Below are 16,323 nucleotides of genomic sequence, written 5' to 3' on the forward strand. Positions count from 1 at the left end.
TCTCATGAATTTCCAGGCACTCGAACATTTTCCCAACTTTCCAATGTCGGGCTTCAAAGATTCAGACCGACATGAAAAGGAAGATAAATTCTTTTTTCTTAAACGTTGCTGCTCAAAAACAAAGCCTGCTGCTGTTTTCAACCAAAGCATTGAGCATTTTAACGTCTGGCTTTCCTTTTTAGATCTGAACGACAGAGTTATAAACGTCTCCTTGTTTCTGTCCCTCAGATGTGAACGAGTGTGAGGAGACCAATGGAGGCTGTGAGGCTCTGTGCTGTAACACCATAGGAAGCTTCTACTGCCGCTGTCCTTCTGGACAAATACTGAGCGAAGATAGTAAAACATGTAAAGGTGAGTAACTCCTCGTCTCTTTAAAGGGACACAATTTCTTTTAATCTCTTTCATTTCAATCTAAATGAGTTTTTGTATATCGTCTAAAGTTGCAACCTGCAGTTAAACTTTCATAGTTCAGGTGAGTGCATGTAATGCAAAATGCTTTAGAGTTCCCAGGAGATTGGTGCTTGTAAGAAAGGAAAGGTGTATAAGGGGGATAAGCTGGCCAGTGGTTCGGTCCCTGACTCCTCCAGGCTGCATCCCAAAGTTTCGTGGGAAAGATACTGAACCTAAAATTGCCTCTGACGGCTGTGCTGACGGTGTATAAATGGTGTTTGATAAAAGAGCACACAAGCACTGTATGACTGTGTGTGAATGGGCCTCAGATCCTCAGGCTGTTCCAACGCCTCGGAGGAAAAATAATAAAAGTCCTGCTCTGTATAACAACCAAAAGACTCAGTGCCAGCAAACCTGAGAGGATCATCCTGAATCACAGAGTGGAAACATATCAGATGTGTCGGATATTCTTTCAGAGAAGTGTTAAGTGTTTCTCTCCTTCTGGTGTAAGTTAGCACCCGGGGCTGCAGAGTTCTGATTCAATTGTAATGGACATGATGTGATTTTTGAATGAGCCAGACCGGAGCGCATTACACTAGTCAAGCGTGCTGGATAAAACAGCATCAGTGCGTTAGTCTGTGCGTCAGTCAGAGAGAGGAACAGCTGCTCTGTAGCTGGATGTTTGAGATGATAACAAGCAGATTTGACATGAAAGACCATATCAAGTTACTTTATGTGGAAATGTGGATTTGAACCAATCCTTTAAAAGTCTTTTAAAGTCTTGTGAGGTTCCGAAAGTAATTAAAGTACAAAAAACAATGGAGAACACCTTTAAAATCAATAGCACGACACCAGATATATGTTCATTGGCTTTAAGGTGTTATTAATGTTTCTGCTTTTCTTATGTTCATCAGCTGTGTCTCTCTTTCATTTGAATCATCACATTCACAGTGCTGATAATATGTTCTCAAAATCCTCCTGAATGAAAGTCAAACTGGAATGACACTCAGCAGACTGCATACCTCTGCAACACTTCCTCGAAATCCAGCCGCACCGAATGTCACGCATTCACAGATATCAGTCCTGAATATGTTTTTCATCAAGATGCATTAATTATTCCCTGAGAAAACTGTGAAAGCTGGAGAAAGAAGTGAAAGATACAAAATGGAGATTTCTGGATCCCTTTTTTTGTCTAAAATGTATCTGGTTCTTTTTCGTCCACGTCCCATCTGCCCACCTGGTTGCGTGGAAGTCCTTTCAGTAGTTTTTCCACAAACAGACAAACAAACAGACAAGGGCAAATAAAAACAGCAGAAATAATCCAATATTTCTTTTATTCAATATGTTATTTTGTTTGACAGATGCGATGGCATTTAATTTGCCTTTTAAGTCACAACTTACTCTGAAGGTTTGAGTCCTTAACTTTCACTGGACCGATGAAACGCTCTCGGTCTTTTATTCTGTATTTATTTGCTCATGATCTCATTCATTTGACTCTGTGAATGTGGGTCCTGCACCCAGTGAACATCAGAACCAGATCCTTGTAGCTCAAACGAACCACAGCACCACATCTCTTTAACTCGTACTCTGAAGACCATTAAATGCTCTCGGCTTTTTCTGTCCGTGTAACTGTAGAAGAAAGTGGAGCTACCAGTCTGTAAAGACACGGAGCATCTCCAAACCGCAGCAAATACAAAAACTGAGCTTCTGCCCGGCCTTTCTCCCACGAGGTTCCTCTCTGCTCCTTCGCAGCTCCATGTTTCTGATTACCGTCTCTCTCGTGAGCGGTTGGTTTAATCAGAATAATGATTCCTCTGTGCTGCAGCCAAGCCCGGAGGAGGAGAGGTGCTGGAGTGCCCTGCAGTCTGTCTGCTGGAGGAACCAGCGAGAGATGTGATCCAGGTCATGGTTATTAGGAGGGCTGATGGGAACGTTGTCACAGCTGGCTTTCATAGCTGTCTCACCCTCTGCCACTGGTGCATATGGGAGGAAAACAGCAACCCGCAGCATTAGAGTCCTAATTGTCTGTAATTGGCGAGAGCGGTAGAAGGAGCTGGATGGATGTTGTGGATGTTGTTCTGCTTGTGTGGTACGGCGCCTGGAGAGAGTGATCGGCCTCCTTCTCCTCATTGTCGGCCAGACGCCGGGACGGCCGCGGCACATGAGCCCGTCTATTAGTGCGGATGAGAGGCATCATCCATTCAGTTAGCTGTGAAGAATAAATGATGGAGAAGAGCTGGACCGCACGCAACCACATTCATATTTAGGGGGGGATTCCTGTCTTTGGCAACATGTAATATTTTGTCAATGAAAGACATCTGCTGCGGGATGTTAATACAGCAACAGTGCTGGCATCTCCAGGGGAGGAACAAATACATCTTTTGTTCAGTAGAAACAAATTCTCAGTTTCCCACTTTCCCTTGTGGTGAGTTTCCTACACTGAAGATCCTGCTCACATTCCAGAAAAGCGTACTTTTGCTTTATGCTTTCGGATTCTTGCTTTGGTGTGAGCGAGCAGCGTTGATACAAATGGCTCAGATCAGTGTGGAGGAGGCCAACGTGGAGTGGTGTCTAGCCGAGCGCAGTGTATAGCACTGTCAACATTATAGCCGTCACGCCAAATTAATGTTTCAGCTCAGACCAACACGACCGTGAAGGTGGGAGTGATGGTCTGCCAGCGCTCGCCACACGTCGTAATGCTGAGAAACTTCTTCCAAAGCCAACAGGTACAATACGCTCTCGTTAAACCCTGAGAGCACCGTGGTTCCTGTAAAGGTTGTTTTTGGTTTAAAAGACAAACATTCCCCCGTTGATCAGGATTTGTGCTTAAACTCTGAGTTATTCTACAGTTATGGCTCTGAGCCTTTTGTCTGTCGGAGCTTCTTCCCTCCTCACCTGGCTGGCATCTGTGTCCTTGTTATTCTCACGTCTGCACAAATATGCATTCTTATGTGCGGTGTGAGCAGGAACCTGTCGGCATGTCGTGTCACAGTGAGGATCTGGATCAGTTCCTGGCGGTCCTGGCTGAACCTGCCTTTACCTCAGATGGTTGCGGCCTGATGTAATGACAGTACAGGTGTACGCTACAGAGGCTTTAATGAAGAGGAGCTCTGAGAAGAAGTGGAGCTCGGAGTCCCCGCCTGCTGCAGAGGTCTCTGTGGGCCATCGGTGTCGGGATGAGGGAAGCGATCGTGACCATGAACATGCTTCACGCCGTGGAAGCTCCACAAAGAGCTGCTGCCATCCTGCTGCTGTGTCTGGATCTATGTGTTGGCAGCAGATGAGAGAGCGCAGAGCTCAGCTCCTGAATGGACGATTTCACTGCAAGGCTCATTCCTTTCTCAGATGTTTGGATTAAAAATGCTGTATTGGATTTCTGGCACTGATCAAATATGGCATTCCTTTGGTGGCAGGTTTAATTTCTCAATACATGTCGATATCAAAAGGAAAATGCAGACAGCCCATTACCTTCTTTGTTCTCCGACACCTGAAGGATGTGCAGTCACAAACGTGCGCACGGTGCCACAACAGAGTTATGCAATGAATTATTCAGGGGAAGATATGAATCTCAGTTGACTGTTTGTGGAGCACTGGATGTACCTTTGGTGTGGGAGAGAGTTGAGACTCGGGGGTGAGCGGAGAGCGTGGAGACGAGGGGGGAGAGAGAGAAGAGGGGGAGGAGGATCTTTAATGTGCTGGACATTTAGCTTTGGATGGGAGGGTGAAACAGAGAGAGAGAGATGGAGGGAGGGAGAAAAGAGTGAATAAGAACCAAGTCACCATGTAACACCAGAGCAGGAGTCTTTACTGGACAACTGGTTACTGCCTTAACCAGTTCACAGTTCACATCCTCGATGAAAAGAGTTTTGCTGTAGATTTTAAAAAAGTTTAAAAAAGTTCCTTTGGAGGTTTTGTGAGACTTTACTCTCCGGCCATGGCTTTGTGGTCAGGATGGTGGATTTTCCTCCTGGCATCACTGGGAGTGATGGTCTGTCTGACATCTGCTGCCAACTATCCACAGAGTTACTACAGGAGGATTTGCTATAGGCCACACTGCTACCATGGATACCAGGGCTACAACCTGGGCTACCCGGCGACAGGTAAGAGACGGTTCCACAGCAGATTCAGATTGAGTTGGAAGATGCTTTAAATCCTGGGCACTTTTTTTTCTTCTTCTATTTATTTAGAAGTTTTTCTATAGCAGTAGTAGAGATTTCAGTAGTGAGAGTATTTGTTTGTGTTGCGGCTCAGCCAGACTGGTTTAATCAGTTTCCCCCTGATAGTGAGTCTGCTGTACACGCTGTCTGGCACTGCCCACATTAACTGCTCTCTGATCAGCGCAGGGGAGGATCGCTTTCATCAGCAGAGATTAGAGCACATGAAAACATGAGCTATGAATCATGAGGCACGCTCTGTGATCCGAATGCAAACAGGGCCAGATACCAGATACTCTTTCCACAGATTATGTCAATATTATTATGACTGAATATTGTTTCTCATGTTTGGCACATCTGCAGGGCTGTGGGATAAATGCACATGGTAAATTGTGTTTAACATTTATGGCTGTCGTGTTGCTCACCACCCCCTGTGATCCGCTGCTTTATTTAGATGTTGTTCTTGGAGATAAATCACTCGTGAATTGATCTCATGCTCACAATGAGAAGCCATCAAACACAGAGATGACACCGAGCTGTAGGTGGCAGAGATTTAGTGGGACTCCTGCAGAAGCCAGCGGCTGCTGAGGCTTTGGCTCTGAGCTGGAGAAGGGATCGTGTTCTGGACGTGGAAACCGGGCTGGAGAGGATTCACCGACTCAGCACTGCAGCAGACTCAAGAACAGCAGCTCCGCAAAAAGGCTGGAGACGTTTCATGAGAAACCCAAACCACGGAAGAGCGTGTGCAGCATGGATGGAAAGAGAGGACGGCTCCTGCCAGCTTTCCTGGACGAAGCGACGCTGTAGTTTGGCAGCAGCGAGTCGAAGGAGAGGAAAGTTTAGAAGCTCGTGTTTGCCCCAAACAATGTGGGAGAGGATGTCGTGAGAGGATGTTGGGAGTAACTGGGTTCAGCCGAGGGATATTTCTATAACTCAACTGTCTTGGGCAGGTTTCACAGTTTCATAAATAGATTTTAATCCCCTACTGCTCATATAATGCATTTTTCTCCTTAACCTAATTCCATTATTTTTTATTTGGAACAGTAGAATCAGTGTTTCAGGTTCTAACCACTGAGATTTCACGCTGCTTTTCTCCAGTAGGTTTTTGGGTCGTGTAAAGATCTGATTTATGGTTGAACTCCAGGTCAGATACTGCTGGTGTGTAGGTGTTTAACATGAGAACATGAAGAGTGCAGTGAAGTGGTGACGTGTAGTGTGCATGAGGAGGCTCGGATACAGATGGTCCATCTGAGCACACACCTCTGCCAAGGCTATCTCTCCTATCCTTATACATGTTCCAGTTCAAAACAATAAGGTGAAAGCCACGTAATACACTTTACCATACACAATACTTACTCTCTACACTCGCCAACACTATACTATATAAAATACACAAAATACACGATAGCTGTTTGATGCTATATTCATGTTTCAAATATCATATACGATCTTTAAACTTTCTAGATTGCCCCCCCGCCCACACGTATTTGTTTGTGTGGGAAGAAACTGAGCTGTGTTCGGAGATATAAAGTCAACTGTGTTTATCTGTTTATGTGCATTGTTTACACAGTACCGAGGGTCAAAGTCTGTTTATTTACTCTGTGGAGGAGGTTTCAACTGTGTTTTGAGAAAGTATTAATGGGGCCTGTTTGCACTGGACTCTTTAATGTTTACGAGCCAGCGCTCTAAGATGTGGTTCGAGGTATTTAAAGACATAATTACTATGAAGTATATAACTTAACTAGCTCATAAACCAGGTCTTTTTCACAGGAGTTGTCTGAATTCTTAAAATAGTTTGCAGCTCTAACAGGCGCCCGGAGTCAGGTCTGTACTGAACAACACATTTCTCAAGCAGACATTTTGCCTGGCGGTGACTGATGCTCTTTTATGATGTGTTTGCTGTTTTACAGACCCTCAAACAGCAGCCAGGGCCCATTCACACTCTTTAATGTATTATGTCACTCGTCTCAGTCAGCAACATTTCCACTATAAAACTCCACAGTTTCACAAATGCTGACCCAGCAGGTGACTTGTCGCTGCTCGGAAGGGACGTGAGTCAGCTTTGTGTCCTGCATTTTCTGATGATGATGATGAAGATGATGATGAAGATGGTGGCCTGTTAGCTTAAGTCCAAACAATCAGCCTAGATCTCACAGGGGGCCCACTGTGAAACTCACAAACGATTTATTATGTCTTTGACCCCTAAAATAAGATGTGTTTAGGAACACAAGCTGTTTAATTTGAAATCTGGCTGCACGGCGAGGCGGTCATGTTTCAGTCGCCACCACTTTCCCAGATGAACGACCCCCGTTCTTTTATTTGTTTATAATCTCGGTGCTCGGCTGAGAGGAATGTGTATGTTTTGCATCCTCTCATTCGAGTTTCCATATGTTTGCTGCACCCGGGGGACTTTGACGAGAAGCACAGGAATTTCAATTTGGTTTTAAATGCTCAGTAGTTGTTACCACATGGGGGATTTGTTTGTTTGAGCTGCAATGCACTTGCAGAATACTTTCCCTTCTCATCCATCATCCACTTTCCTCTTGGAGGACGGCTTCATCCTAAAGCCGGCGTTAAATTCCTCTGTCAGCTCGGCTCCGACTCTCTCTTGTGACCAAGTTTTTTCTCATAATGAGAGGATTTAGGCAAATTACACTAATTTTCCCCCCCGGTCTGCTTCTGTCTTTCTCTTTTCTCCCTCCGTCCCTACAGATATCGATGAATGCCAGGTCCACAATGGAGGCTGCCAGCACAGATGTATTAACACCAGGGGCTCCTCCTACTGCGAGTGTCACCCGGGCTCTCGTCTGCATGTGGACGGCCGCACCTGCCTCGGTGAGGAGCCTTCTCGATTTTATTTTACAAGCTGTGGAAAAGGAACATGAGTCTGTTCACTGGTATCCTGACTTCTTTTATCAGGATGATTCGACTAAACTGAAATCACAGCCCTGTATTTGTTAGGTGTGCTGCAAAGGTGCGAATACACACAAGCATATTAGTGCAGTTTCTTTAAAACATGAAAGTGATGCACAAAAGATCAAACAACCTGTTGTCAGGGAGGATTTCAGTTCTCTTCCTGCATGAGATCCAATAAGCACCAGAGTATGAGGACGATTTGTGAGGTGAGCTCACTTATTCAAAACCTGCAGCAACAATGAAACAGCTGCTCTGATGAAAGGTTCTTAAAGTCTTTACTGTGAGTTTTATAATTTCATTGAAGTTGAACTAAATATGATTTATGATATGGGAACACAAGCATGTGAACTATATTCATCATGTTGCACTAGATGACCTGTTTAATTCTCACACAAAGGGCCGTTGTTGGATTTCTTCTAATAAAGTTTGCCATATCAACAGTTTGAAGCAGTTTCCTGTGACGGAGTCAGCGCCTTGATTTCCTGGAGAAGGAATTTTTTTCTCAGGCTTCGACTAAGGATTGATTTACGTTACATAAAATTAAGACGTTTTGAGCTTAAAATTGTTTTATTTGGATGAAGCAGGAGCAAAACAATTAATAATCGTGGTCCTGAACATTTTCTTTTTTGTACTGGTTGTACTCAAGTCCCTTTATAATTCTCTGCAGTGTTCTGTCAGTACCTGTGCGTCACTAGTGCGTCAAATTTGTTAAGACTTTTCAAAAATAGCTAGTGGAGTATAAACCAGGCACTGGGCTTCTGCAGCCAGGAATGTACACAGAGTGTCCTGTCTGACATTTAGACTGGAAATGATTGTGTGTTTCTTGGCCTCATGAAGCAAAAGCTGTTTCATGGTATCACAGAGCAGATACTGGGGCTGGGACCCGACCGGCCCTGAGAGGCTCTCCTGTGACAGCTGGTTAATGAAGAAATGACTGATTGTGTTAATAATCGCTGCGCACATGTGGAGCGACTGAGGTTTATCTGTGTGTGGTTTTGAAATCTGTGCAGAGGTCAGCTGCAAAACATCTCCCCGCTCAGTAAGGAATCCAACTCTGAGATCGTGCTTTCCATACGACAAGTGTGTGATAGTGCACTTTGCAGCAGATAGGCCGACAGCGTACACACTGGACAGAGGACAGTACATACCGATCAGCTCCACTCATCTTATCTGGCTCTTGATCCACTCAGATGAATCCCACACACTTAGCGTGTGCCTGCATAATGTTTGAGCTGGAGGCCGCTCTGCGTGCTTGTGATGGATGGACCTTGACACTGGGCTGCTCAGCTTCTACCTGCAGTGCTGGCGTCAGGCCCGTGCACCAAGGCCCTCATCTCTTTCCAGCAGGACGGGGGAACTCTGACTGGGAGATGATTGGACTGACTCTGTCCTTAACCTCATCAGTGGACGGGTCCTGTCCACCACAGAAGCCGTTCGGAGCTCTGTGGTTCTTGGCTCCTTTATGCTGATGGATCAGTTATTCTATGAGGGATGTGTAGGAATGTCAGTACCGTGCTTGTGATCTATCGGAGGGAGATTCTCAGTCAAATCAGAATTCGAATTTTTTTTTATGAAACTGCTGATTGGAAAATTATATTTTTCTGCAAAAAGGTTTGATTTTCTTATTCTTCGTGACAGCCTCTGTTTCGGTCCCTATGGCCTTAGCATGCCTCTCTATGGAGACGTTTTGTTTTCGGTTCGCCCGTCCATCCGTTTGTCTCTTGTGAACTCAACATCCCAGGAACCATGAAGGATTGATTTCAAAGATGCACTGATTAGAATTTGGGACATTGTGATCACAAAAAACATGTTTTTACCCTGAACATCTGCCTTCAGGGGATTTCTTCAAACTTTGACCAATTTGATTTAGCAATCAAAGGTCAAAGGTCAGGCTGACCCCATATGAGTCTGGATAAGAACTGTATGTAGACTAAAGCTGCACTGGTTGGCCGAGGCATACATCCACAGGGCAGTAACTCTAGTTTTTGTAATGACTCTTAATGTTTTTTTCTCTTCTCAGCTGTCCATTCATGTGCCATCAGCAACGGGGGATGTGAACAGTACTGTGTGCAGCAGTCCGCCGCTCACTTCCGCTGCCGATGCAAACCAAACTACATCCTGGCCGAGGATGGCAAGCACTGCAAACGTGAGTGGTTCCAAACTGTGGTGGGAAGCAGCACTGAATACACATGAAAGAACAGGGCAGACGGGACCAAGGAGTAATAACCGGATGACGGCTGATTGAGGAAGCAGCGCCAATAAAACTGAGCACTTTGAAGGTGTCTTTCTGAAGATTTGATCGGAACATTAAAAACACAATCAGTCGCCAGTAGCAATTATCTGACAGGATGTCTGTGCCGGAGCAGGAGTAACTGTCACTCATGGGATGAGACATTAAATTAAATGAAACCACAGAATTCTTCTTCATTGTTTTCCCCCCAAACATGACGTCCTTGATTCTTTTAATCTGTCTGATCTCAGAGGCTTTGTGGTTCAGCTTGTTTTTTCTCTCCGAGGTGGGAAATTATACATATATGTGTTTTTGACCGCCTAATGAGATGCTTTTACTTTGTAATTGTTGGCTTTGAACGGCTTCCTCTCATTTCTGTAGCACTGAAGGTTTCCCATCCTCAACGCTGGGCAGGCTTACAGGAGTCAAACACACAAACACACACACACACACACACACACACACACACACACACACACACACACACACACACACACACACACACACACACACACAAACACACACACACACACACACACACACACACACACACACAAACACACACACACACACACACACAAACACTCACACACACACACACACACACACACACACTAAAGCTTTCCACATGCTCTACATTAAGCTGTAGAGAGTTTTTCTCCACGACTGTGCCAGAATCATTTCCCAGTTGTCTGTGACACCGGGCAGGTTTCTCTGTTTGACCGGTTCTCTTTGTGTCACAGTGCAGAACCCGTGTGCCGATAAGAACGGAGGCTGTGCGCACGTCTGTCAAGTCGATGGTGGCAATGCTCACTGTGACTGTAAGCCCGGTTACATCCTGGCTGAAGACAGGAAAACCTGTGAAGGTAATTTCCCCAGGAACAATAACAATGTGACTTCTTAATGGTAATTAATTGCACTTGGAGTAAAGAGTGATTATAAGAAAAATAAATAACGAGAAACATCAAAGGCTTGAGGCTTCAGCTCATTTAGTAGCTGCTTGAATAGTTTGTTTAGCTGCTGTTTCCAAAATCAGTCTCGAAAAACTAACATGAGTTTGAAAGACTAATTTCTCTCAGACGTTTAAAGCGAGCATGTTTTTTCTTTTAATAGTATAAATAAAGTGGAATTTACAAGCCAGTCTTTCCACTGTCACTTTCAACTCACGCTGGGTAAGAGTGTGAAGGACAGCTGGATCTGATTAGTGAGAAGCACATGGTGATGAATGTAGATGAAACTGTGCTGAGCAGATGAATTTCATAAATCAGTGTGTTTTTTTTGCTTTCACCACAGATATTGACGAGTGTGAGACTGAAGAAGCAAACTGTGCTCACGGCTGCCACAACACCCTGGGCTCCTACTCGTGTGTGTGTCACACTGCCTATGAGCTGGGGTCTGATGGGAAACAGTGTTACAGTCAGTTTCTTTCTCTTAAACAGTTCATACATTGAGTTGGTAGAATGCGTTTTTAAGTTCTTTAATCTTAACTGTGTGTGAACCTGTGACAGGAATTGAGATGGAGATCGTGAACAGCTGTGAGAACAACAATGGCGGCTGCTCGCACCACTGCCAGCATTCAACCAGTGGGCCTGTCTGCTCCTGTAACCAAGGTCACAGACTGGATGACGACCTTAAAACCTGCCTCGGTGAGAAATCATTAAAGATTAAAAAGTTATAAGAAGATGTAATTCTGATGCATCACCCCAACACTTTACTGTGAAACGTCACAGAAACACCACAGTGCTTCCAAACACCCTCTTCATGTTAATCGTCACCCAACATGACTTGGAATGACTTATTAAAACTAATTTAGAAAACAACAAATATCAGGAAACTATTGAGCCCTAAAGTGCCCTAAAATTATTTAAGACAAGATACAATCCAGAGGTACATGTGTTCATACAGTCACAGTTTTCCCCTCAACTCCTGAAGATACCATGACCAAGAACCTCCACCAATATTCAATGTGTACAACTTAAATCAGATCTGTCTTTACTTTATTTCTTCATCTCTAACCTTTGATACCAAAGTGCTCTTTTAGTCAAGAGCTGGAGGATTAAATTCTCTGTAGTTTTTGGCTTGAGATTAAAGGCGCAAATATTTACTGAGTCTAATTTTGAAATCACAAGTTGAAGTGCAGGACTATTACCTCAAGTTATAGCTTTGACCTTGAGAGGCTTTTCCTCTCAGTGAGCAGAGGAGCACATGACCTCAGTGGGATCATCACTCTCTGTCATCCTGCTTGTTGTGTTTGGCAGACGTGGACGAGTGCGGAGAGCAGAGCTCCTGCTGCGAGCAGGACTGCACCAACTACCCTGGAGGTTACGAGTGCTACTGCTCCGCGGGATACAGGCTCAACTCAGACGGGTGTAGCTGTGATGGTACGTTCCACCCTCCCTCACCCTTTCCAGAAGAGGGACTGGTTATACTCTTACTGGGACGAGATCCAGTTCGTCTCACGAGAAGTCAATGTTGTCTTTGTTTCATTCAGCATAGTAGACTTTATTTTTTCTCAGCAAATTTCTTGAGTCTGAGTGTGTGTGTGTGTGTGTGTGTGTGTGTGTGTTGTTTAGACGTAGATGAGTGTCTGGCTGGCAATGCCGGCTGCGATCACACGTGCCAGAACAGCGCGGGTTCTTTCCAGTGCTTCTGCCGCCGGGGTTTCCGTCTGGACGACGACCGGCAGTCCTGCATCCGTGAGTACCAGCAATCAGGCTAAAGAGAGTGGGAACCCAACCAGACACCCGCCAAGAGGAAGCCTGCAGAGCTGTGGTGGCTGCTCCTGGGAGTTTGACAGTGAATTGCCTGGAGAACCATGAAGCTTTTAGTAATTTGTTTTGAGTAGAAGTTGTAAATTTGAAAAGGCCACTCTGAGCTGCCGCACAGTTTGATGCCACAACTGGAAGAAATAAGACTTGTTCCCGTTATTGTGATAATTCCAGCCAATCAGAGTAGCAGAAGTTTCTAGGTCATTTGAGGACGAGCACAGGTTTTACTAATAACATCAACAATGGTTCTTTTCTGTTCAAATGTCCCTGTGAGTCAGGGTGAGCAACACCAGGACCTTGAGATGGAATTCAGTCACTCATTTTATTATCTACAGTTGTTCTTTTGCATCAATTCAAAAACAACTCTACCACTAACAGCATGTGTCATTAGACTTGACTGTGGAGCACTGGAGAGTTGATGTGAAGCTGAACTTTTAAACAGGAGTCCTGTGCGTCATCATTAAAATCCCATCTGACTGAAAACCTACCCCTGGGCAGGAGCGTTTCCAGGGACCCATGCAGAATGGGACCGAGGGGCCCTTACATCAAACCAAACAGAGCCCCCCCCACCCACCAAAATGAAACACATGATACCAAACCACATTATTCCAATCTTAAAATGATTGCCAGTGCAAACCCCTTCACCTCTCCAGACACATCAGACACATCAGACACACATTCAGCAGAAATGATGAAGCTTTTGGCAGAGATCTAGAGTTACTGGACCTTGTTAGTGGGTAATTGACCATAAAGTTATCGCTGCTGTGGACTCAGGTTCTCAGGCGATCTTGAGCGCCCCCTTTCAGCTCAGGGAGCAATCGCTTGTTTTGCTCAACCTGTTGCAACGCCCCTGCCTGTGGGAGAGAGATAGTTTCAGCTGTTGCCACTTAAAAACCTAAGTAGCATTATATTGATAATAGCCAATGTAGGTCAAGCTTTTTTTTAACTTACTGTATTTATTTTGTACATGTTTAATGTGTGTGACTGACTGAGTATTAAAAGCGGAACTATATCTAAAATCCTAATATCAGTGGAAAAGGTGTAATTTTATGGGAAAAATATGTAAATTTACTAGAATTAAGTAATGCAAGAAAATTATTTAATATTATAAAAACAGACATGAGCTTAAGGATGTGCAGTATATATATATATATTTGTTTTTAATCCGTGTAATTCACGGTCCTCCCATCTGCAGCGCTCGAAGATGCAGTTGAGGCCCTGTCCAGCGGGGGTCCCATCGAGCTGCCACTCATCCGCCCCCAGCTCACCTTGCTGCAGGACTACAACCAACCGCTGGAGCGCTATGACGACTACGAGGACGACGAGGGGGAGCTGAGGGCTGAGAGCAACCTGGCAGAGAAGTTTGGTGAGGCCCCCCCCCACCTCCTCCAACCATTAAGCGCTCATTATCATTAACAGGAACCTGTATCTGATTACCTGAGTGTGGCTCCCGGGAGGTGAGGCTGTCAGACAGACTCATTTAGGGCAGCCAGGGACCGAGCACCCTGTGGGGGTTGATTAGTGCGCTGCACGCTCCCAGACTGTTGGTACGCTCTGGAACACCACAGTCTCTCTGGCAGGAATGCTGAGGATTATGTGACCCGGCAGCCGCTGCAGGTCTGACACAGGAAGCTCGTAAAGAGACTTCACCTGAACACTGTCTCCAAACCACACATCAATCTGAATGGACAGTGTTTTCATTCCTGTGGTTTCTTTGTCAGCGCAAAAAAAAAAAGTTGTGTAGCGGTCGGATCAGGAGCGTTACCAGGGACCAATGGGGCCCCTCATTGAACCGACCCCCCCCCCACAGGTTGCATGACCAAACACATTCTATCAAAATAACAAAAGCATAAAATCCTGAGATTTGAGAAGCTGGATTAAGCATTTTTTTTCTATAAAAAATAAGATTGATTTTCAATTAATTATTTACAAAACCATCACAACCGTCTTAAATCCAGTGGGAAATCAAATGTTTGCGTCATTATGATTCGAGTTAAAATGTGATTAAAGAAAGAAAATCTTAGATATGAATTGTCCATCGATTATAAACTTACATGTTTGTTTGTGTCATTTTGTTTCCAGTGTGTCTGGACGACACCTTCGGGAACGACTGCAGCTTGACGTGTGACGACTGCGCTAGCGGAGGAAAATGCAACGTGTGGAAAAATGGCTGCGACTGCCCCGATGGATGGACGGACATCGTCTGCAACCAGAGTGAGGACCACACACACACACACACACACACACACACACACACACACACGCCACTTACTTTGTAAAGTCAGAGCTTTAGGGTTGTGTGTTAAACCTTGTTACTTATCGACCTCACAGCGTGCTCCGAGGGACATTTTGGTAAAAACTGCTCCTTCCACTGTAAGTGCAAAAACGGTGCCAGCTGTGATCCGGTCACTGGGAGCTGCCGCTGTCCACCAGGAGTCAGTGGAGACTTGTGTCAGGATGGTGAGTCCAAAAAAAAGAAGAAGAAGAAATGTATCACTTAATTTTGTTATTGAAAACATTTGAAGTTTATTACGATTGTTTTTTTTCCTGAGTGCAGGTTGTCCAAAGGGTTTCTACGGAAAACAGTGCAACAAGAAGTGTAACTGTGCAAATAACGGACGCTGCCATCGAACCTACGGAGCCTGTCTGTGTGATCCTGGACTGTACGGACGCTTCTGCCACCTCCGTAAGTCACATGACCCGGCCTCTCAAACCCTGTCAGGAAACCAAACTGACGAGTGATACAGTTTTCTATTCCACACGAATCTGATCAGTTTCCCTCTGTGGTGAAATCCTCTTTGTCTCCTTTGTCTCACTGTCTTTTCCTCAGCTTGTCCTAAGTGGACGTTCGGGGGGGGCTGCTCTGAGGAGTGTCTCTGTGTCCAGCAGAACACTGTGGAGTGTCACCGGCGCCACGGCTCCTGTGTCTGTAAGTCTGGTTACAGGGGCATCACCTGCAAGGAAGGTGAGTTCAATGTCATAAAGCTCTCGCTGCCCAAAGGCCATTCTACTACTGCTAATAATAATAATAATAATAATGGCAATTTATGGCAGGGTGGTTTGATTCCCAGCTCCTGTGGTCCATGTGATGAAGTGTCCTTGAGCAAAACTGATCTCCACATTTCCCTGATGACTGCGTAGTCGATGTGCGAGTGATAGATGGTGTAGATGTTGTGTAGATCGTTTTAAAGGTTGTTGAAACCTGAATGCTGTATGCACAGTTGTGTTGACATGGTGTGTAACCGCTCTGTCCTCCTGCAGAGTGCGAACCCGGAACGTTTGGATCCGGCTGCGAGAAGAAGTGCTCCTGTCCTCCTGGAGTGTCCTGTGACCATGTGACCGGAACGTGCCTCCGAAAGTGTCCTCCTGGTCGCCAGGGGGACAACTGTGATCAAGGTAGGCGTCCCTGCAGAGGACGTGGTCTCCTCGTGCTGTGAGACCCACACGTCTCCCGTTTTAACATGACTCCCTGCTGTGTGTCTGGTCTCAGACTGTCCAGAGGGCTGGTTCGGAGCGGGCTGCGTTCATCCCTGCAACTGCACCAGCGCCCCCTGTGACAAGGTGACGGGACAGTGCAAGTGTCCGGCAGGGACGACAGGGAAACACTGCGAGAACTGTGAGTCCATCACACTTCTCTACAGCCTGACGACAAAAAACACACATCTCACAAATGTTCACATGACAATGAGACACATTCACTTTGAATCCCAGTGTGTCAGGAGGGATTCTGGGGACCCGGCTGCAGAGAGACCTGCCCGGCTTGTGAGAACGGCGGCTCGTGTGATAAACACAACGGGTCGTGTAGCTGTCCGGCTGGATTCACGGGACCACTCTGCCACGACGGTGAGTGTCTGCAGAGGGCATG

General features: G+C 45.5%; 1 protein-coding gene across 1 annotated transcript in view; it reads left to right on the top strand.

The window, feature by feature from the left end:
* Positions 1-16,323, top strand: part of megf6b (multiple EGF-like-domains 6b) — a 60,192-nt gene that overhangs the window by 33,253 nt on the left and 10,616 nt on the right. The window contains exons 5-20 of the mRNA XM_053434904.1: positions 229-351; positions 7,257-7,379; positions 9,481-9,606; positions 10,434-10,556; positions 10,984-11,106; positions 11,199-11,336; positions 11,949-12,071; positions 12,264-12,386; positions 13,654-13,824; positions 14,541-14,672; positions 14,790-14,918; positions 15,016-15,144; positions 15,289-15,423; positions 15,720-15,854; positions 15,949-16,074; positions 16,170-16,301. Of these exons, the coding sequence (XP_053290879.1) occupies positions 229-351; positions 7,257-7,379; positions 9,481-9,606; positions 10,434-10,556; positions 10,984-11,106; positions 11,199-11,336; positions 11,949-12,071; positions 12,264-12,386; positions 13,654-13,824; positions 14,541-14,672; positions 14,790-14,918; positions 15,016-15,144; positions 15,289-15,423; positions 15,720-15,854; positions 15,949-16,074; positions 16,170-16,301 (2,091 nt within the window). The remainder of the gene's footprint in view (positions 1-228; positions 352-7,256; positions 7,380-9,480; positions 9,607-10,433; positions 10,557-10,983; positions 11,107-11,198; positions 11,337-11,948; positions 12,072-12,263; positions 12,387-13,653; positions 13,825-14,540; positions 14,673-14,789; positions 14,919-15,015; positions 15,145-15,288; positions 15,424-15,719; positions 15,855-15,948; positions 16,075-16,169; positions 16,302-16,323) is intronic.

Source organism: Pleuronectes platessa, chromosome 2, assembly GCF_947347685.1.
Source record: "Pleuronectes platessa chromosome 2, fPlePla1.1, whole genome shotgun sequence".
In the NCBI taxonomy this organism is placed as follows: Eukaryota; Metazoa; Chordata; class Actinopteri; order Pleuronectiformes; family Pleuronectidae; genus Pleuronectes; species Pleuronectes platessa.